The sequence below is a fragment of the Gracilinanus agilis genome, chromosome 3 (genome assembly GCF_016433145.1).
Source record: "Gracilinanus agilis isolate LMUSP501 chromosome 3, AgileGrace, whole genome shotgun sequence".
NCBI classification, from domain to species: Eukaryota; Metazoa; Chordata; class Mammalia; order Didelphimorphia; family Didelphidae; genus Gracilinanus; species Gracilinanus agilis.
In genome coordinates this window covers 503225685-503249327 of record NC_058132.1, presented here as the reverse complement: position 1 = coordinate 503249327, position 23643 = coordinate 503225685, and the positions used below count along the sequence as shown (strand labels likewise).

The window sequence follows — 23643 nt, the reverse complement described above, 5'->3', positions numbered from 1 at the left end:
GGGGGAGGAATGGGCTCGAGGCCAGGGGCGGGGGCGGGGCGGGGTACGGTCTGGCGGGGGCGAGAGGGAATGCGCGGTGGCGGGCGGGAGGACCCGAGGCCTGGGTAGAGTGAGGAATGGAGGAAAGAGCTAGTGAGCGAGCTTTCAGGACCGGGGAGAGCGCCCCGGATCCTAGAGGCTGTCGGCGGTGGGGGAGGGGAGTCAGCCCAGCTGCTGCCAGCGCAGCTTAGGGAGCCGAAAAGAAGAGGAGGGAAATTGAGAAGCCATAGGGTTTGGAGAAACGGGTCTTTAGAAAGGCCCGGCCTTCATAATTTTTTTTTAATCCTTCAAACTTGCTGAAACGTCTTGTACGTGTAAGAAGAAAATTGCTCCCAGAAAAGGGAGGGATCATAGAAATGGGAACCCCAGGGACTTAATTACTCATCTACCGTTCTGCTTGATTTTTTCCCCTCCCCGTGGTGCAAGGTGGAAGTCACTTAAGACAAAGACTTTTTTTAACTTCTAATTTTGTTTTAAAATGAAAATGGAATATTGTTCACTATTGTCCGCAGGACTGTAGAATTAGTGCATGGTGACTACTTTCCCCCACTCTCATTCAGCAAACAGTTTAATTAACTGTGTTAGGGGCTGGGGACACAAAGACAAAAAAGGAAAAATTCAATCTTTGCCCTCTAGGAGGCAGGGTTGCTCTATGTCCTGCATGTCTCAGTTCCAAGCTGATATCAAACCAATAGCAGTTATTCTTGCAGTAGAATGTAAGCTACTTGAAGGCAAAGCATGTTTCTTTTTTTGTCTTGGTATCTTCAGCATCTAGTACAGTAGTTTGCCCACAGAAAGAGCTCCATATTTCTTTGTTGATTATAAGAGGCTCTCACTGTTAGAAATTCCACCCTATCAAATGTAGAGACTTCCCATCTCCAATGAAAGGAGAAAAGCCCTGACTGTCAAATTGGGCCTTAGAAGGCTGGCAGGGATTTTATACTCTAAAAGCCAAAAAGTTCCAAATGAAAATATAAGGTAATCTGAATATTGATAAAGGAAACAGATTTGTAAATAATAGCATGACCTAAGAAAATAGGTTTTAAACTGATAAGATAAATATTAGTAAAAGAAACAGGCACAATTGTAAAAGAAAACCATACCTAAAAAATGGTCAATACCTACAATATAATATTTTTGAAAATTTGTATACGAATGCTAAGAGAGATGAAGAACATATAAGAAACCAAAATAATGGTGTTTGATATGTAGGAAAGTGCACAGTGTAGTCTTGTTAGTAAAAAGTATGGTATTAGAATTGGAAAGGACCTAGGCCAGGCGGGGGTGAGGAGTGGGAGAGGCAATCCAGTCTAACCTATACCAAAATTGGCATCTCTTCCACAAAATCCCTAATAAGTCTTTATCCAGTATAAGAGCTTGAAGATTCCTACTACCTCTCAAGGTAGTCCTTCTCACTTTTGAATAACTGTAATTGTTAGGAAATTTTTCCATCATCAAAACTAAATTTCATTCCAACTTTTACTCCCTCTAGTCCTGCCTTCTGGGCTCACACACAACAAATCTAACCCTTCTTCCACAAAACAAGACTAGGCACTTGAAGACTAAGCTATCATGTATCTTCGAAGTAATCTGTTCCCCAAGGTAGATAGTTCTTTCCATTGAACCTCCTATGTCATGCTTCCTCATCCTCTCAGTATCTTGATCACTTTTATAGATATACTTCAGGTAGTCAGTGTCCTTCCTTAAGTAGCCTAAACTGAACACCAAATTCAAGATTTACTGTAACCAAGGCAAAGTACAGCAAAATGGTCACTTCCTCATTGTCAGCTTCCTTGTCTTCAAGGAGCCTACAATCATCAATTAGTCTATATATGTCCATCATATCCAAAGGTAACATCAAAATACTTTGCTGAAATCTAGTTACCAACGAATATGCTTTTTATTAGACTTATCGTTTCTTTTACTCTGGTCACCCATTATTTTGTAATTCTAGAACACATTACAAATACAATGTATTTAGAGTACAGAGAATGACAATTTTTTGTTTAAATAAGCATAAAGAATATTGGGGGGAAGCCTTTCAAAATAATCCCTAATTGAATGAAAGATTAAATGCATTAAAGGATCTTGGACAAGTTACCTGACTCTCTGGTCTAGTTTTTCTTCATCTGTAAAATAAGAGTATTGAACTAAATGATTTTTAATAAGGTCACTAAATCAATATATGAATCTGTGACTGTAAAGGTCTTGTTGAGTTGAATGGTAAGTGAATAGCATTCTATATAGTTAATATCTTTTTTCCTAACAAATGAAAACTTAAATAACTCCAAGAGGTCTATTGAGAGATAAGCACATACATTTTTTTTTTGGTTCAGTGATTTTTGTGAAAATATTTCTAGTTATCTCTAGTCTGTAGCTATTAAGCATAAAAATGATACCTATATGGGTAGCTAGATGGCCCAGTGGCTAGAGAGCCAGGCCTGGAGATGAGAGGTCCTGGGTTCAAATCTACCTTCAGATACACTCCCTAGCAGTGTGACCCTGGGCAGGTCACTTAATCTTAATTGCCTTCTGCCTTGGAACCAAAACTTAGTATTAATTCTAAGACAGAAGATAAGAGTCTAAAAAAAAAAAAGATACCTATATTGCAGAAATAATGTGAAATGGTAGATAGGGTACTGAGGCTAAAAAACTTGACTTCAGATACCACCTCTAATATTTACCAGTTAGGCACCCCTAGACAAGTCATTTAAACTTTCTACCCTAAGATTAACCTACTATGTCATAGTTTTAGGCACAGATCCTTTAGATGTTTATGCATTTTAATCTCACAGGACCTTCTTTAATCATCTTTTCTGTAATAATAAAAGAATTCTAGAAAGACTTCCTTTCGGGGGTATCTGAATGTAACTAAACAACAATTAAGTGTTTATTGAAGCAACCTCGTCAACAAATTTTGGATTCTAAAGGCCTCTGCCTCTTATTTCTGAATATATTTGTCATCCTTTCCTGAATTATGTATCTTGATTAACTCATGCTTTGGGCTGGCTCTGAGTCTGAATATGTTTTATAGATAGAGTAGAATGTAATTGACACTTTAGAAATTAATAAGTTTAATATCTATGGGGTTTTTTGTATTTTTCAGGTTGTTATTCGTCGACTTCCTCCAAGTCTAACCAAGGAGCAGCTAGAGGAACAGTTACATCCACTCCCTGCTCATGATTACTTTGAATTTTGTACAGCGGATCCCAGGTGAGGAGCTATTTTTTCAACACAAGCCAAGAAGTTTTGTCTAGTGATGAGCAATTAAATAAAAATGACAAAAATTTCTTCCCCTTTCTAAAACTTTTTTTCCCCCTTTTGTGTTGCAAGTTCCCTTCTAGTTTGTTGATGTTCCAAAAGTAAATTATGACTACATGGATAAATTTTCTCTAAGGGAAAAGTACAGAATATTTATCTTTTGCTTTTACTTTGAAACGAAAAGAATAGAGCTGTAGCCTTTACTTATAATTTTGTTCTATTTTAGGTGAATTTTACTTTATGATCCTTTTTGGGTAACTGTTCCTCAGAAATCTTTGCAAATTAATATTTTAGTTCTAAATTTGTGAAAGAGAAACTTTAAAGTAGTGAATCTGTACAGGCTTCTTTTCTAATGACTCCAAAAACAGTATAATACACATTGTAAAGTGACTTCCAACTGGAGCCATCATAACTGATGAAGTGATTTTCATACCATTTTGTGCCTTTGTGACAAGAGAAATAACAGGATTTTGAATCTTCTGGAATGGCCAAACCTAAAACAGCAGTCAGTAAATTCTAGTCTATTTAAGAACATAATTTCTTAAGTATAGCAGATTCAGGGTCCACTGAATTCATAATTCTTTTCTGACAGATATCAAGGGAAGTCTTGGAGACTTCTCTTGGTGTGATTATTCTCCTGTGGATCATACCCAAAAGCTCACTCTGGTATCCTAGATCCCCTTAGGAATTTGTTTTGTTGGTTTTTTTTTTAATAATTCATTTATCTTAGCTCTTTTTGAATTTTTTGACCCCTCTTACTTAGAATATGAAGTTCCATGAATTTATTTCCATTAGGCTTCCTGTTTATCCTAGCTTGCTCTTATTTTATCCTGGATTTTGATGAGCAAATCTGGGTTCACCATTTGCAAATAGCTGTTACCTTTCCAATCTAAAGAGTCCTGATCCTTTAAGCATTTTCTGATGTAGTAGTACCCTTCATATCACCTTAGTTCCCAATCATTTTCATTGTGCACCTTGGAAGTTTTCTTGTTCTGTTATATATTTTTTGAGGATGGTAATTAGAACTGCTCATTAATACAGATGCAGACTCAACATGGAGTTAATTTTAAGTCTAGAATAATGTTTTGCTTGTCTACATCTGTCTTAATCTTTCACTCTAGCACCTAGCAAAGGGCTTTGCACTTATCTTAGGTTCTTAGTCAATATTTATAATATTATATTGCATATATGCATTATATATGAATGTTTCCAATCTGATCTGTTTTTCACTAGGCAAATAGGTATCAAAACAGTCCTTTGACAGTATAAGAAATGTCTCAAGACATTTGTGGCTTGTGTATTTCCCAAGGATTTCATTCCTTTTTACCTTGAGAGTTTATAATTTAGAGTTTTGCCAAAATATTAATTGACTCAGCTAAAAAGGGGTTCCCCCATCTGCTTTTTTAAATGTTGTATTTTCTAAATTTTTAATACTGAAAACAGTAAATGACTGTGTTTTTATGACTCCATTTTCCCCTATCTTCTCCTCAGTTAACATCTGGATTCCTTAATCATTGAATAGCTATTTTTTGTGACTAAAAATCTAAAATCTTGACATATTTGAGCTAAAAGGACCCCAGAGGTCAGAGGTCATGTAGTCCAGCCTCTTCATTTTCCAGATGAAGATATCAAGCTCTGAAAAATTAAGTGATTTACTCACGGTTAAGTAACACTAGTTAGAGAGAAGGCTACAAGTTGAAGCCAGAGCTTCTCTTACTCTCAATTCAATATATTTTTCCCTTTACCATGTTATACCATAAAAGATAATAATCCAAATATTTGGTACATTGGCACTTACACCAAATTTTAAATCCATAATTAGATTAGCTATTCTTGATCTCATCAATGTGAACAGGGATTTATTAGATAAAATAGATAAAAATGTATCCAAGAGTTCATGAGAAAAATAAGAATATTTTGGTTTTTGCTTCCTCAGTTTGAGGTAGTATATTAGATTTATATAATTTTGTTAATATGTAGTTGTAATATTAATTGTTAATATTTAAAAGTTATTTTTGCTAATATATAAAAATAAATCCTTTTTCTTTAGAGAGAACATGTTTCACATGAAAATGCTATTGATTTCATCAAAAAAATCTAAGTTGGGAGATGGACAAGACTAATTGTTATGATTCTTTTTTCTTATTTTTTTATTTTTATACCCTAATTGACTATTCTATTATCTTTTCTTTCAGTCTTTATCCTCATCTTTATTCAAGAGCATATATTAATTTTCGAAATCCTGATGACATCCTTCTTTTTAGAGACCGTTTTGATGGCTATGTCTTCATTGATAGTAAAGGTTAGATCACTAGCATTTTTGAATTTATAACAATTTTTGAGTTTATAAATATTTTGCTGATATAATTATGATTTATAAATATGCCTGATGAGTAAATCTAACATCTTAGAAGAGAACTCTTTTAAAAAAATATTACTATGAGAGGTTTCATTTAATTAATTTAATTCAATCCAGAATGTTAGACAGTAATTTAGGTAAATTATGTCCTTGTGATTTAAACATTCCGGCAAAAGATTTATATGGAGTAACAGTACCTGGCATTTATCTGGCATTATTCAAGAATATGGTATCCTCTTAAGTGAGTTTTAAAAATATTTGAAACATAATTCCCTTAACACTTTTTTTAAAAACCATAAACATTTTGTATAAAAATCCTAGTATATTGCATACTTTTCTTGTCTTTGCAAACAGAGTATCCTGGAAATAACTTAATTTTGTGCATGTGACTAAGGGTCATAATGATGGCCCACTGAGAACCTTTGGGGCAATTGAAACATATAGAGCTGTTTGATGCTATGTAAAATAATATTAGAGCATCATACTTAACTAGGTTCTTTGAGTTGCTTTTTATAGATTTTCTTTCTCTTCCCTCATTCTCAGGCCATTTCATTTATATTCATTTGTCATGGGTTTCCTTAAAGTAGCCCAGAAACCATTCTTAGGAATAACAAATTATCAATGCTATATAATTCTCCCTCTCTGCTTAATTCATATTATTCAAGAAGATAGCTAATTTTCCTCACAAATATAGTTCTATGTTACTAACAAGACATGGTATAATGTAAAAAATGTTGTGGTATTTGCTCCCTAAGGGCTGGAATATCCTGCTGTAGTAGAATTTGCTCCATTCCAAAAGATTTCCAAAAAGAAATTAAAGAAAAAAGATGCCAAAGCAGGGAGCATTGAAGAAGGTAATTTTTTTAAAGAATACTCAATTATAAATAAACTAAATTTAATGCAGTTATATGCTAGAATCTTGTCAGATTTCTCAGAAATAATTTTTCATTCTTATTTACAGATCCTGAATATAGAAAGTTTCTAGAAGCCTATTGTGTTGAGGAGGAGAAAATAAGTGCCAATCCTGAAACTCTTTTGGGAGAAATTGAGGCAAAGACACGAGAACTCATTGGTCTGTTTTGCTTGCTTATTTTCCTTCCCCTTCTCCCTTTTATAGAGATTTTTAAAGTACATATTTGATTTTCCTTTTTTACAGCTATGCTGTTAATATGAATAATATTAATATGCTGTTAATTGAAAGCAATTACAAATACTCACTCAATAGCTGTGAAAAGCTATCAGCTTGAAAAAAAAATCTTACAGAATTGATTATATGTGAATTTGCAGCTGTCAAATGGCAGAAAAAGTCATGAGTGGTTCCAAATGATTATGTTGAGACCTTTTGAACTTCTTATTCCTGGGCAATTTTTTTTTTCCTGCAAGAAGAGAAAGATAGTGTTTGTAGTATCTAAATTGGTGATCTTTCGAAAAGAGAGTAATCATAATAGCCTCTTACTGGAAAAAAAAGTTTTTAACTCAAAGTTGATATTTTGCATTGTTTCAATAGAGATATATTGATCAAGCCTAATAAACTAAGGAATAGCATTAACCATTACTAAAAATACTGACTACAGGCTTTTTGCCTTTCTTATTGTAAGCTGACAGTATGAGGAAATAAATAACTCTTAGTATCATCTCCAATTGAGAGAAGGGGGGAAAAAAGTACAAGCTCTGAAAATCAGGTTATTTATTCTTCACTAGAATGTTGGTCAGGGAAGATTGAAGTAAAAATTTAGGGGAAAATTTACTTGTTATAGGGATTTTTAGCCTTTTTTGTGTCATGGAATGCTTTAGCAGTCCGGTCTCAGAATAATGTTTTTTAAATAATTGAAGGAAACACTAAATTTCAGTTAGAAGTTAATGGAAATAAATATGTAATTGCCCATTCAGGTTCACCTACCCTGTGAAATCTTTCCATAAACCTTTTGGGAGATGGAGGTCCTTGAACCCCAGGTTAAAAACTCCTAACTTAGAATCATACACACTTAAAATAGATATCCAGAACATTATGCTTCTAATTAATTTTCAGAATTGCCACTTAAAGCACACATATTCAGTTATCTTATATTTAAAGGTTTTCAAACAACAATTGATTAGTATTTCTTATTAATGTTATGCTTTATTAATGAGCTTTTAAACCTAACAATATTGACATTTCTTTCTTTTTCTACAAAAACAAGCATAGTTGATAGCATTCAGGTTTGCTTCTTGGTACTAGAAATAAATGTAATATTTCAGTATTCTCTTTTTTGTCTTTCCACGCAAGTCTTTTTCAATTTAATTATTTTGATTTAATCAATTATTTGTTGATCAGCTGGCTACGTACAATTGTAGTGATTCAATATGAAGTTGCTACAAGTCTATCCCAAAGTAAAGGATAATTAATTAATAGTAAACAGTAAAAAAGTAGAGCCTTGAAAGGAAAGCTTCTCGTCCCATACTATAAAACTGACTAATGGGCTGAGATTCAAAGATTCTTACATAATTTGTACCATACTTGTTAAGAGGATCAAATGAGTTATAATATATGCAAAATACATTTCCTAGTACTGTAAATGTAAATGGTGGTGGTGGTGGTGGTGGTGGTGATTATTGACCATGATCATGAAACTGAAATGAAATCTCTTAAAGAGACTAATGATACTTTGTTAAAATATTTCCAACAGACTGTTTGGAAAAGCAGGGGCGGCTGGGGGCAGGGGTGGGGGTGATAAGGGGGGAGATGGAGCAATAAATGTTCAGCATCATTTAATTTAAATTACCAAAGGAGAAAGACTGGCATTATCTAAGGAGTTTTGTCTTAGTTTTAATTTTTTTTCTATTTCAGTAGTTATATTGGGTAAAGTTATCTCTAGTCTTGAAACTTGAAAGTAATAAAAGCCCTAACTTATAAACTCTACCTTCCATTCACTTGACAATCACTCTCTTCTGCCTTTGTTTCAGAATGAAAGACTTTCACCTCCCTGTAGATAGGATTTTGCTCTAATTTGAATTTGAAATAATAAAAAATCTAGATTTTAATTAATTATGGCACTGATTAATTTGTCATGGTTAAGAAAACTATTTTGTATACTCTCCTCTGTTAAAATAAAATATCAAGAAAAGTGAACAGGGGAGGATTATTTGAGTAAATGCTTCAAATAAAATATTTTAGGCTTCTTGGATGAAGATGTAATTAAAATAGAGCTACCTATCTTTAAGTGCAAATAAGAGGATTCACCCAAATAATAAATTGGTACCCTTTGAAATATATATTATATTAGTTACTGTCATATATAGTACCTTTAATTGGCTTCTCTGCCCTTCTGTATGTTTGAAAAATTCTAAAAGGAAAGCAAACAAAAATTATTCATAGGACCTTTAACTTTTTATTTCTTCTTTCTTGTTATTAAAATATTTCTTTAAATTAAGTAGGTCAGGTTCAAAAAAGAGCATATACTTTAATTCTTGCTTCTTTTCCCACTCTAATGCTATTTTGAGATGCTTTTGCTCTTTTTAAATCAGTTATCTACAGCCAGATATGTGCTCAGAAGTCCATTAGTTTTAATAATAATTAATAACTAATGGAATTGGGCTATAAATATTCTCCCTTTCTGTTATCTTCTTTCTATATATTTAAATATGGAATTTAATATTATTGCAGATTGTTGTTCCTTTTTTTCTTAAGGCATTTTTATGAACAAGCATAAAAAATGAGAGGGATTAAATGGTAATGTCACTATAATCATATTGAGTATTTAAGTTGCTTTAAAATTAAGTAGTAATCAGGCTCCTTTCCCTTGGGTAATAATATTATAATCACAACTTTTGTGCGTGCATTGTAATAGAAAAATAAGATCAGGTAGCCTGCATATCAAGAAAAATTTGGCATGTAAGTCACAAAACAAAGCCACATTTGTAAGTCTTAGCCAATTTTGCCTCATAAACCAAATCTTAAAAAAAAACTGAGTCAGTCTTGGGTCTCCTAAAAGTTTCTGTCACTTCTTTCTAAATAATATCCATTCAGCTAGCTCTATACTACCTAAATGGCATGCTTAGATGACCTTGATCAACTTACTGCATACACTCAGATTACAACCCAGAACACTGGAGTTCTTTCATAGGTTGGTGGACCTCCATAGTGCACTATACCATGCATGAAATTTCAAGGAGCAGCAGTACCCCAGTTAAGATTCTGAATAATATAATAAAGGAGTATCACATTTCTAATAGCAATTTTCCTACTTAGCTAGGTAATATAGTGAATAGAGTGCTGGATTTGGAGTCAGGAATCCTGCCTGAGACACTTACTAGCCTTGTGAACCTGGGCCTCAGTTTGCACATTTGTAAAATGTCTCTAATAACATTATCTACTTCACAGGATTGTTATGTAAGTCAGATGAGATACTGTATGTACAATATGCTGCAAATCCTAAAATGCTCCCTAGATTCTAGCTGATACTGTTTCTTCCCCAAAAGATCCTGAAGAAATATTTCAAGGATATTTATATGCCAGAGTTGCTCTGGTTGGTCCAGTTTGACCCTGGACCATTCAAATCCTGGGAATCCTTGGGAATGGCCTAAACTGGTTTGATCTAGAGAGTTTTTCCAATTGGGAATCCCTGAGGCTATCCAGACCCACATTAGAATGGCTCTATAAACAACCTTCCATATCTTTTCACATGCAAAAGGATGATTCTGCAGAACCACAGTCACACTAACTTGAAACAAATGCCTGTGACCAGTCTTAAACCAAATCAAACTCTGCCTCTAGGGTGAGGGCATGACATGTTTCCTGGGACATTCATTCCATAGTGTTTGGTGTTTTGCAAGATACTTCTGTCACTTGCAGTCATTAAAAATGTTCTTTGAGGTTGGAAGACATATTCTAAGGTGTGTATTTTTATGTGGTTATAAAAAATTTGAGACTGATTCATCGGAATATACATTGCAAGGAATTAAAGGTTGTATGTATGTAGTAGACATGAAATCCTTTAGGCCACTTTTTTTGGAAAACAAAAAAGGATGGTCCTGGAGGGAAAGAAAATAATGCATATAAAGAATAAATAAATATATTATTGCTTAATTGTGTCTTTAAAAAGCTTATTATTAAGAACAAATGTCCAAATTGGACAAAGTGGATAAATGCATGTGTAGAACAATTAAGTGCATTTTGTTTACTTACTTATTTTGGTAATATGTTAAAATACAAACCAGTCACCAAATCATTGTGTCAAAAATTCCATCTATATAATTATTAGTGACAATTACCATAATTAACCTAGTAGTAAATGCTTACTAATATCAGAATATGGTCACTCTGGAGATAAAACTGTTTAATGCTTATTTAAATATTTAAAAATAAACACATTTTAAAAAATATTTCTTTTAGGAGTTATGTACTACATCACAATTTTTTGTATTTTAGCTAGAAGAACAACACCTCTTTTGGAATATATTAAAAATAGAAAATTAGAAAAGCAGGTAGGTTTGGCCTTTCATCTGATGAATAAACTTTCTGTTTCTGCTTATTTTTATTTGGACCATTTATATTAACAGTTCTCCATGCTTTCAGAGAATTCGAGAAGAAAAAAGAGAAGAACGAAGAAGAAGAGAATTAGAAAAGAAACGCTTGAGAGAAGAAGAGAAAAGAAAACGTAGAGAAGAGGAAAGACGTAAGAGAAAAGAAGCTGAAAAGCAAAAGAAAATTGCTGAAAAAGAGATAAGAATCAAGGTAATTTGGGCAAAGAATTTAAAGTTATTTCAGAAAATATCATCTTATATTTGTCTGGTGCCTTGTAGTTTTCAAAGAGCTTCTGTATGAAAACTACCAACTTATGGTTGTTAAGACATGTACTTTAAAGGGACTTTCGTCAGTAGTGGTAATTGTTATATCTTGTTCCACTTGTGACCATTGGTATGCATTTAAAAATCACTTTGGGATTAGGTATGCTATTTGTGTGTGTGAAACACTTTTTTTTCTTGATGCAAAATGAACTGACCCACACAAAAATCAGACTTTCAATCTTGACCTCATTAGTACTCTTTTTTAAACAGTTGAACTAATTTAAACTTTATTCTGAAGACCATCATATCAGTTAGGACAGTAACAGCCTTTTTGAAGCTTTTTATTACTAATTATTACTAATCCATGTGCTTAAATATTTTTCCCCTTTTCTTAGAGGTGACATTAATCTCCTCACCCAACTCAATAATATACTGAGATATTTTGCAATCAATCAACAAACATTAATTAAGCATCCACTATGTATCAGGCACTGTGCTAGGTACTGGAGACACAAAAATGATACAACAGCTTTTATCCTCAAAGGCTAGATATGAGAGATAGCGTATAGATATATTACATACAAATAGATATGTGATGACATCTTGGGCTGGACAGAAGGCTCTCAGCTGAAAGGATCAGGAAAGGGCTTAGATGGAAGGTGGCACTTGAGCTGAGTCTTTTTAAAAAAAAGTCAAAATTCAGGAATAGCTAGGCGGTTCAGTGGATAGAGCATCAGACCTAGAGACAGGAGGACTCAGGTTCAAATCTAACTTCATACTTCCTGGTGATGTAATCCTAGGCCAGTCACTTAACCCTTATTTGTCTAATCCTTGCCTTTCTATCTAAGAGTTGTTACTAAGGCAGAAAGTAAGCATTAAAAAAAAGAAGAAGCCAGGATTCTGAGGAGAACAAGTGGAGAGAGTACATTGCAGGCATAGGGCATTGGCAGCTTGAAAGGCACAAAGATAGTAAATGACATATCTTGTGTGAGGAGCTACCATCTGGACAATTTAGCTGAACTGTAGAGTACCTACAGGGAAGTAGCATGGCTAGTAGTAGGTTGTGGAGAATTTTAAGTGCTAAATAAAGGAGTTTATATTGGATCCTAAAGATAATTAGGGTCTGTTGACGTTTATTGAGTAGCAAGATATCATGGTCAGACCTTTGCTTTGGGAAAATCACTTTGTCAGCCATATGGAGGATGGGTTGAAATACAAGGAGTCTAAGTTAGGAGGCTGTTGGAATAGTCCAATAGAAGTAGTCATAAATCCAACTCAAATATAAAATTACAATCCCAAAGAAGCATCATTTTAATTTACTACATAAACCTAATTTTACATAATAAGTCGTAACATTCTTTTTTTTATGTAAGTAGCAGCTTCTTATAGAAGAAACCTACCTTAATTTGCCTTACTGATGCTTGAATGGGATTCGCATAATTTCATCATTATTTCATTATTTCATCATTGTCTTGAAAGATAGTACCACTTCATAGATGACAGCAAACCAAGTGAGATGGTATCATCTTGGAAGATAAATTTAGAATCCAAAATGGCATCGCACATTGAAAAAATAAATAGCATAGAATTCATTGGGATGCTTTCCTCTGAGAACCCTTCATTGGTGGAAGACAAGATACACAGACTCAGTATGGAAAAAAAATATTTTTTGTGCGAATATAGTAGAATTTGAGAGTTATAGTGTATCACAAGCTGAAGTGAGTCATAATGTGCTTTTGTCACTAAATAAATCCAGAATTTACTTATATATGGATGTATAAAAGCACATAGGGAATTAAAGGTAATCTTCACATTAAAGTCATCTTTTATTAATTCACTATGAAAATTTCCTGGTCAGTATGGGAACCTCTAAACTAAGAGTAATTTAGAAAATTTAGAGAGATGGTCAATAAAAGGAAAATTTGATAATATCCTCTTTTTAAGAAAAAAAAAGATTAAGGAATTGGAGAAGACCCAGAGGGATTAACTAAATCTGTCTTTCCTGAACAAAGGACTCTGACAGAGGATAGCAAACATGTTTTTCATTTCCTCTAAGGACTTAAAAAACATTACACAGTGTAGGCATTTCTCTCTGGAAATTTGGTAATCTTCAGAAAGAAGCATTTCTCAGAGGGTAGGAGACAGACAATTCTGTTTGTTAATATTGTGCATGTATGCCTGAAATAAACATTGCTGTACATTATATATGTATATTATATAGACATTTTATATACATATATAAGCATTATGTGAGTTTTTATAATTCAGTCAATAAAAATTAATCTTTATCTCTACTGGATTGCAACCCAAAACATAATTTACATGAGAGATTTAAAAACCTACACACATCTCTCCCCCCAACCAAATTTTTTAGAAATATGAATTTACCTGTGATAACCAAAATTTCTAAGACTTCATTTTATGTGACCAATCATTCTATAAGACCCTTTGCCCAAGTTGAAAATTGTACATATTAGAGAACCCCATTACTTAAAAAGTATTTCTTATATGAATACACCCAGGCATTTTATGACTTTTCTTAGACTTATCAAATCTACCACCATTACTACTCTTATACTTTGAGGCCATTATTAATAACTAAATAGCAATAACGAAACACAGAAGCACTGCTCTGATGCCGAATTGACTTGTTACAAGTGAGAGCTCCATACAAAGACTAATGCTGTGGGAGCTGATTTTAGATGCAAAACAGTGTAATGACTCACACTAACACTTCTCAGAGAGAGAATGACTATGATTGGGCAAACTGCTGTGAAACTTAACACTGCTTGGGAAAATTATGTGGATTTAGTGGGTAATTAAAATTTTTTATTTTACATATTTTTCTTCCTTTAATTGTTTCTGTTGTCAATCACATATGCCAGAATTTGAGTGTGTGAAGTTTTAGTAAAACAAGGTCCTGCAGTATACAAAGAACAAGGAAATAGTCAGGAAAATAGTTAAATAGAAGTAAATATTTTTCAAGTTATTATCCAATTAATCCTATTTCTGTGTCTATAGACCAAAAAAAAAAAGAAGAAGAACAACAACAACAACATTACATTTTAGGGGGTCTTATTAGACCAAAGATTTTTAGCTTTTTTGTGTGTCATGAACCTCTTTGACAGACTGGTGAAGCATATAGACCCCTCCTCAGAACCATGTTTTTAAATGCAAAAAGCAAAATAACATAGGGTTACAATGGAAACCCATGATATTGAACTAAAGTTAAATAAGTATACAGGTTAAGAACCCCTGTTGAAACAATTCAATGACATTTTAAGTCTTATGGGCTGAGTGCCCTTTTTATGATTTGTTGATGTTTAAATATCAGTATAATTTTTCAGCTTCTTAAAAAACCTGAAAAGGGAGAGGAACCAGCAATAGAAAAACAGAAAGAAAAAGGTGAGGAAGCTGATATTGAAGAAGGAAAATGGGAAAAATCTTCCAGCTCTGGAAGCATAAAATCCAAAGCCTCGGAAAGCTCACTGAAAGAACTCAAGGAAAAGTGAGTCATAATTACAATAAATCTAAGACTGCAGTTGTTTTTTAATTATATGGATTTATCTTTTGCCAAGCTATGTCAGTCAAAAATAATTAGAAATTCTTATGTGTACCCATATGCTCATTTTATAATGGTTTTTACTAGATGACATCTAAATCCCTGGGGAGTAATAATCCTGATACGATAATGGTCTGTTCACTTCCTTGACTCTAATATGTCCTCAAATAATAAGAGTATTGGATCATAGAGTAATGGTTCCCAAACCCCTAAGCTCTGGAGCCCTAGAGAGATCAAATATTATTGCAAGGGGTTTGCAAATCCATGCTGCAGTAAGCATTGCCATTTTGATCTTTATTTAGCCCCAATAAAGTATGCAGGATATCGCAATAATAAATAAATATATGTATTACTATTTTTTAAACCTTTACCTTTGACCTTAGAATCAATACTAGGTATTGGTTCTAAGGCAGAAGTGTGGTAAGGGCTAAGCTATTGGAGGTTAAGTGACTTGCCCAGGGTCACACAGCTAGGAAGCATCTGAGGCCAGGCTTGAACCTAGGACCTCCCGTCACTAGGCCTGGCTCTCAATCCACTGAGCTACCCAGCTGCCTATTCCTCCCCCCCCCCCCCCAATATCTGAGTTTTTAAACTTTTTTATGTCTTCTGCAGGCCCTCCATATTAATGCAATGGAATTCTAATAATAGGGCTTCTCAGATTATTCATTTCATCTTCCACAAAATTTCTGTTGCCTAGTTAGAGAAACAGAAGACAAGAGAGGTCTTTTTGATCTCTTTGACCTGAGTGTCAGCCATCCAGCACATTTCAGAAAGCTGTCTCATTTCCTTTGAAGAAATGCTGCCCGTTGCATCTGTCTTTTTGCATTTTCCCAAATAATTATTTTATCATATCTTGCTGAAACAGCCTTTTCCCCTCATTTGAAAACAATTGAAATGATTATGTTTATGTAGTAAGAAAATGAGTATATTTGAGAACAATTATAGTCAAGTCTTTTTTTTTAAACCCTTACCTTCCATCTTAGAATCAATATTGTATGTTGGTTCCAAGGCAGAAGAGTGGTAAGGGTAGGCAATGGGGGTGAAGTGACTTGGCCAGGGAAGTGTCTGAGGTCAGATTTGAACTTAGGACCTTCCATCTCTATGCCTGGCTCTCAATCCACTGAGCTACCCAGCTGGTCCCTACAGTCAAGTCTTGTTTTTGCATACTATTGGAAGGGACTGTTAACAGTTAGATACCAGTGACTCATTCACCCAGATTAACTAAAATATATTGGGGGTGGGGAGCTAATAAGGTTGGCTGATTTACTTAATGTACCTAAAGGTTATGCTTTTCTGACACAGGTGAATTCTATAATTCATTTTTCTGTGAAACATTTAAAAAGTGTCTTTAAAAAATTTAGATGTCTGGCAGAAAGTAGGGATTCAGGAATGTGTGACTTTTAAGAAAGTCTGTCTATAAGGCTACCTTATGCAGTTTTAACAGTATAGACATTTGATCTAGTGAGAGGTAATTAGACTATAAAAACAGAGACAAAACAATAATAGGAATTGGTTTAGATTTTTAAGATGACCAAGGGGAAGAAACATTACAAAAAGATTCTTAATTGACAGGTCAGGAATGCTATCTTTAAACATTTTGTCCCAACATCATCCTTGACAGCTAGTTTGTTCACTCTTCCTGTGTCCACTGGTTTCTTCTTTAAAATCTGAAAAATTCTTATCCCATCCAATTTCTTAAAAGAGTTTTTGAAGAATGAATTAAATGATCTCCTTGGAGGGAAGGATCAGTTTTTCAGCAAGTGTTTATTGAGTATCCATAGTAAATTAAAGATTGTTCCTTGGCATCGAAATACATATTGAAAAATAAATTTGGCTCATACCTTCAAAACCCTTAGATGTTGATGAGAACATAAAAAAAGAAGAGATTGTTACATTTAAGATACATTGAAGGAAGATTACATTGTTTACAGTGAGTATTCATGTTAATGCATGATAATAAATTCCTAATTACTATTTATTGTTATAAATATTTCTGTCTATGTATGACAGCTTTAAACATTTGATTTGATTTGATCTAATGAGTCATGTTTCCCAAATACCTAAAAGTTATATCATAACCTTTTAAGAAAAACTGTGTACTTAGCAAAAATATGAAGGGGATGGATCTTTGTCACAGGGCACTGAAGTTTAAGTAAAGTGGAAGCAAGTATAGAGCTTAGCATATGTGCCTCTCTGGTGTTGACCTCACATTGTGTAAGGGTGGGTGAGGCCATGACATTTTTGAGCTCCGGAGTGTTGCCAGTTCCAAAGAACCAAAAAGTGTAGGAATGGGGAGAGGAAGTAACAACACTCTTTCCCTACCACTCCTTGGTGTCCATATGGTACCCTCAACCTCAGGCACCTGTCTCCCTCACTTGCTGTTGATAGGAGGACCTCTTGTATTATGCTACAGCAACAGATTGAGCATAGATTAATTTAGCATAAAAAGAGGCCTCAGGGACCATTTAGCGTAACTTCTCACTTTAAAGAAGAAGAAACTGAGGCTCAGGGTATGCCAAGGTTACACAAGTAAGAGTCAAACCCAGGTTCTCTGACTTAACATGCTATCTTGTCTCTCCTCGAATTGACAATTTAGTTGTATCTCATTGGTACCTAATCGTAATCAGTGCAAGTCTTGTCATTGTGAGATTATTTGCAATGGCAAATGGGAGTATGTAGGATAAGTGTCTTCATTTTCTTTTGCTTGGCATAAAATAGTTCATGGAGTGAAGTGGTTTAAGGAACAACCAGCTGGCTGCAATGTTAATGCAACCGTATAGTACAACTATACTTCCCTCAGTTCCATGCAGAATTCAGACATCTTGGGTCATATTTAACAGAAACTAAACTTCTCTGAATTTGTCATTAAACCCCAGGTCACAAAATGACAGTGATAAAGAACAAAGGGATATGGATAGAAGATTTCGAGAAAAAGAACCTGAAAGACAAAGGTATCGCTTGGACGATGGCCGAAAACATAGAACTCACTATGAGTTTGACAAGTTTTTGAGAAGGAACGAAGATGAACTGAAATGGGGAAAAGGATACAACCAAGACAGAGGGAAGAAAGGGAACCACAACTACAGCTTCACTGTGGAGGCAGTAGACAAACTTGGTAAAGAGGACAAGTGTGATGACATGGCATCCAAAAAGGAGCGCATAAGAAATAAGGTTCTTTTATTCATTTAGGATAATCTTTCATTTCTAAAATTATGCTTCAAGGTCAATGGTTTTTATTTATGTAATCTAAAACCATCTTTTCCAGCAATCATCCTTTATTTAAATGGTGGTATAAAGACAGCAACAACCAGGCTTTTAGAAACAAGCTTTGATTTTAATTCTTTGCACATTTTCTTTGTTTTTCACTGCACACCAGATCTGGCTTAAAACATTATCCTAGGAAGCCATATTTGAATATTTCAGTAGCAGTTACTAGAGAAGTTAACATTATCTAGTAGAAGATTATAAATAATGAGGTCTAAACTAAGCCAACTGGAATCTTCTAATAAAGTCCTAATTATTCATTAATAAAAGGCTTCATTTAGAATGGGGCCAGTGTAGTTCAGGAGTTCAGGAAACTGTAATCAGTGGGAATATTATCCTCCAGTCTAGTAAGACAAGACTAATTGGCATTTCATTAATTGATGTTATATGTTGTTATTGCTATTAATGTTATTAAGGAATAATTGTTCTTCTAAGAGTCAAGAGCAAGGTCTACTAAGCCAATGTAAAGCATAAGATTAAAATATTTCTCCTTCTGTTCCAAAAAAATTAATTCAGTTTTGTGATTCACATTGGGAATAGGGATACCTAATGTTGGATTTTATATAGGATACTTTAAAAAGTAGGGCCTAGAGATCCATAAGAAGTTTACAAGGACATTTTCTCAAATTATGAATGTCAGATATATTCAGACATATTACTCAATTATCCATGGAGTAGAGATTAGGAAAACAGACAATTATGTAAAGTCGACTTCTAATACTAATTGTTAATTTTAGCTAAGAGTCTTGCTCTTTACCTCCCACTCCAAAAACTTTTTACTGGTTTTGAAAAATTAATTAGATGATGTTTGATTTAGTTAATTATTTTCTTGTGGTGGCGGAAGCAGAGGGGAAAAAATAAAGTTTCGAAGGGTGTAGCTTTTATGCAAATCAAATAATCAGAACCAAAAGACTTGAGTTGCCTGTAAGAGGATATGTATATAACTATTAACCCCACCCCCAAACAAACTATAGAATTTGTTACATGCCTGGTTTGCAACCTGAATTTCTACATTGTGCACTGACTGGCCTTGGAGAGTATATAGTAATAAGGCCAAAAACAGATTCTTTGTCAGTAGACTATCGGGTTCTTATTTTGGGAATCCCTTCCCTTATATGTCCTATTGCCATTTCACAGAGAATTAAATTAGTCTTTTGGAAAGTTGTTTCCTGGTAGAATTTTTGGCACATACGTTTTAGTGAGTGTACATTGTTTTCTCAGCCAGTCTTGTGAAATAGAACTAGGCATCTTTGCCTGCCATACCATGAAGGGGAGAACTCTGGGCTCACATTCCCAGTCCTCCTATCAGTCTAGGGAAGCATCTTCCTTCCTCTCCCTGCCCAAAAAATCCCAGTGCTCTCTGCGTGTGTCAGGCTCTGAACTGTAGAACCATATAATCATTGTGTTGGATTCTTTTTCATAGGCCCATTGCTGAGACCACCAGTAAAGTTGAAGAGGAAAATTAGTTGGGCCTGAAGGTTGATGGGTGACTAAAAGTGAACAAAAGCCATGGAAAATAAAAGTTGAGGGCCTTGTTTGAAGCACAAGACTGATGGGGTTTATTGGGGAGTGAAGAAGAGAAAGTTGCTAAGAGGGATTTTTGATATGAAATATCTGAAAAATAGAATTAGTGGTTAGCCAGGCTAGAAAGTTAAAGGAAGAAGTTTAAAGTTGTGTGCTATGCCTGGTATACCTATTTCAGGGCAAAAAATGACTATATCCATGTTTTTCTTATTAATGGGTTATAGTTGAGAGTGAGGTTCTTCAAAAGAAATCTCTTGATAAAGTGAGAAAATGTGAGACATCTATATTTTTCTTTGAGGGTCTGCAAGCCATCAACCTCATTGTGTAGCATGACTCAGTTCAGCTTAACTTTCTTTTTGTTTAGTATTTGCCAAGCTTAATAAACCTAGACTATATTTTTTTACAGTTGGTTTACCTATTGAGTAATGCCCAAAATAGTGATTGAATTGACTTTGAATTTTATCCATTAAAAAAGGATAGCCCCCAGATTTCAAGTTTCAAAGGTTTCTCTAGTGCCCACGATGAATCAAAAGGTTTTTCGTGGATTCTTGACAATATAAAATGATTATAATTCAACCACATGTGAGGTTCTTTTATTAACTTGATTGAGAAAACAAGAGTGTTCTTTGTATGATTGATATAGATGCCATTTTTCTTTTATGCTGTTGTTATAAGAATTATTTTAGTAGTAGCATAACAGTAAGGTATTTATGCAGTTTCTGTTAGAGGAACATATAAATACTTCTATGAATTAAATCTAATAATAACATGATAATAATAAAAGTACTTTGTATCTAATAGCTTTCTAATGAGAATCTAAAATCATTTTACAAAGTGGTAAATATAAGACCAGTTATATATATTTTGAATCTGATTTTGCATTCAGATCTTTAAGAAAGTTCTCCTATTAAAAAAAATGTCCTCTTTACATTGAGGAATTTATATTCCTTAGGCACAGTAGGAATTAGCATTTCTTCTCTCCATTCTCTCCTACTTTCTCCTTTTTGTTCAGGATTACAACAAAAAAAGAGAGACAAATGGCCACCTTGTATATTGTATTGATTTGTGCCATGATTTATTGAACAGTCTCCCCATTCAAATACTTTAGGTCTACAAATAGTCCCGTACACAGCAAAGAGGTTAGAGTACAGAGATCACCAGGCTAGTACAGTCCCAGGCCCACTTTTTCCCCACCGTACCCACAGGTATAGCAACCAACTTTCAAATGGCAGCCAGGTCAAACTCCTTGTACTCGCCCACCTATGCATGGACAAAGAAGAGTCAATGATGTATGCTACATATACTGTATTTGGGCTGGAAGGGCCCTAGCACAGGGCCATTCCACTCATACATAAATAGAAGAGCACTTCCCCCCAACCCCCTTTTTTTGGTGTGAATATTCTAGAAAGAATTATGTAAACCATCATGTTCAGAAGAGCAACAAGCACTGGTCTCATGCATTATTTTTAACAATCTGTTCTTTATCCTTAATGATATTAAAACTAAAACGTCCTCTCTTCATAATGCTGTGCTTCATTTATCAGCTTCCTTCTTTTTTCTTTATTTAATAAAGTTGTTCTTACTGCTTTTTATAAGAAGGAAGCATTGTAGTTAATATTATAAAGGGAATTAAGCAATCGATACTGAAATTCTCGACCACTCATATTAATAAAAGTTCCTGATTCATTGCTCAGTATGAGTTGGTTTGTGGCCCCGAAAGAAGCAAATTATTGATTCTCCTTGTCCCATTTCCATTTCACAATTTACCTCATATGCCCACAAATACATTTAACCTTAAAGAGTGAATTGTAAAGATTGATACCAAGGTGAATGGTTGAGTTTTATTCATAAGTGGGTGGGAAAATTCTACTACAAACTGAATTCTTAGGATAATGCTAATATTTTCCAAAAATCATTCTTGTTCTAAATAATAGCATTTTCCTAGAGAACAATTCAGCATCAATTAAATATTGCCTTCCTATGTTTTCATCATGGGTTCATTTTACTCCCTCTCAAAATGCTTGGTTTCTAAGAATATTGTTTTTTAAAAGACTAGGTTTTTTTTTCACTATAAGATTGGTTTTTATTTCCATGATTTATTATTATGCTTTGTTATTATTATTTATACTTTGCTCATCCATGCATAAATGTACCTACAAGTTCATCCTTTTTGAATCTCATTTTCAAGTGACGAAGACTTTCATGCAGATTGACTGTGTTCTTTTCTTTCAATGTAGGACCGTCCAGCCATGCAGTTATACCAACCAGGAGCTCGTATTCGAACACGTACGGGCTCTACAAGTAAAACTCCTGACTGCACTGCAAAGCCCTCCGAAGAGACTTGTGACCGAAAATGTGAGGCTGAGATTCCTGCTGGAGCCACTTCTGAGAAGAGTGAAGAGGCAGAATAAAACCACCATGCAAGGCATATATGTCACGGTTATGAACAAATTTCATTCTTAAATAGTTAGAAAAGGGAACTAGAAGTGATTCCAGTGAAATAAGCCAAAACCCATTAAAAAAGGCATCTAGTAATCATCCTATATGACAAAGATGTACTTTTTGTCCAGTTATGGACTGGTGTTTTCTTAAGTTTACTCTGCTAGTGTAAACTAGTATTTATTTAGCTAAAAGAGAGAAGATTATCTCCTTCAGAAAATATTATGTGAAGAAAAATGAAGAAAATTAGTGTTGCATCAGTTTGAAGTCTGAGGCACTTTAAATATGTTCTGTGAATAACAATAACTTCATTGCACATTTGTGACAACATGACATGTTGATACCAGTACCTCATTGTGTTTGTGTTAGTTTTCTAAGAACTCTAGTGTCGGGTAAGTGTGACACAGTTTCCAGTTCTCATATTGTTAAGAAATTTGTAATTCAGCCACTTTTTGCCTTTTATGTTGTAAATATTTCCTAAGTTTTGACATTTACGTTTTAAAACAAATCAATCTAACATAAATCTCGGCACTTCAGCAGTATGATTTCTTATTTTATTTAAATTATTTTATGTTTTGGGGCACTGACTTAAAGAGATGATTTGATAGAAACTTAAGAACACATATGTTCAGGTTTTACATACACTTTAGTTGTAGGATTTACCCAAAGTAATAAATAAAATGTTGGGGGGAGGGAAGGGTAGGAACTAAACATGGCAATTGCATTAATTCATTTTGCAGTTTTTAGACATTTTTAATGCACTGTCTTTTCCAATTGTCTGAAACTATGAACTACAGTATTTTGTCCTTTTAGCTAAATCTAAAAATGTTAGTTTACCTTTAGCATTGCACATTGGATGTTTTATTAAATATGACATTTTAGTGTTATAGTTTTGAAAGTCCAATTATTGTATTTTTCAAGACATTTGATATATCAAAGTTGAAAATACGATTCCTCTAAAATGTTTCCTACTTATGTTTTAGTTCATCCAATTAGAATTTTTTAAATATAATAAAATTTTAAAAATCAATTATTCTAAGATCAAAGTACCATAGGGAGTTAGGTTTTAGGAAATTGATGACCTACAAAATGTGCAGTCAGCATGTATCAGAAAAGCCACAAGAATATGTCATTTCCCTTGGTTTTTCTTCAAATACAACTCTTAGACTTTTGAGTCACTGGTTATGCTGTTCTAGATGGAGAAAGCTCCCAGTGATCCACCCTTAGGCGACCCCTGGCAAACCAGAGGATGATCAGACAAATCTTTCTTGGGCCTTTCATGGTTCTACACTCCTACGTATGTCCTGAAGGTCTGTGTGTGCATGAAAGGGTGTTGCATTTCGATTCGCAAGCCTGGATTCAGAATACGACTGCTGCTTATTTGTGTGACCTCAGACAAGTCATTTGTGGCTTTACTTCCTTACCTGTA

The 23643-nt window shown here is 34.1% G+C and overlaps 1 protein-coding gene across 1 annotated transcript in view; it reads left to right on the top strand.

Moving 5' to 3' along the window:
• The window catches only part of UPF3A (UPF3A regulator of nonsense mediated mRNA decay), a 27865-nt gene extending 5302 nt beyond the window's left edge, over positions 1-22563 (top strand). Inside the window, exons 3-11 of the mRNA XM_044669322.1 lie at positions 3146-3252; positions 5496-5602; positions 6415-6513; positions 6621-6731; positions 11067-11122; positions 11214-11372; positions 14773-14933; positions 17864-18158; positions 22013-22563. Coding sequence (XP_044525257.1) covers positions 3146-3252; positions 5496-5602; positions 6415-6513; positions 6621-6731; positions 11067-11122; positions 11214-11372; positions 14773-14933; positions 17864-18158; positions 22013-22186 — 1269 coding nt within the window. The 3' untranslated portion in view covers positions 22187-22563. The remainder of the gene's footprint in view (positions 1-3145; positions 3253-5495; positions 5603-6414; positions 6514-6620; positions 6732-11066; positions 11123-11213; positions 11373-14772; positions 14934-17863; positions 18159-22012) is intronic.
• The last annotated feature ends 1080 nt before the right edge of the window (positions 22564-23643 follow it).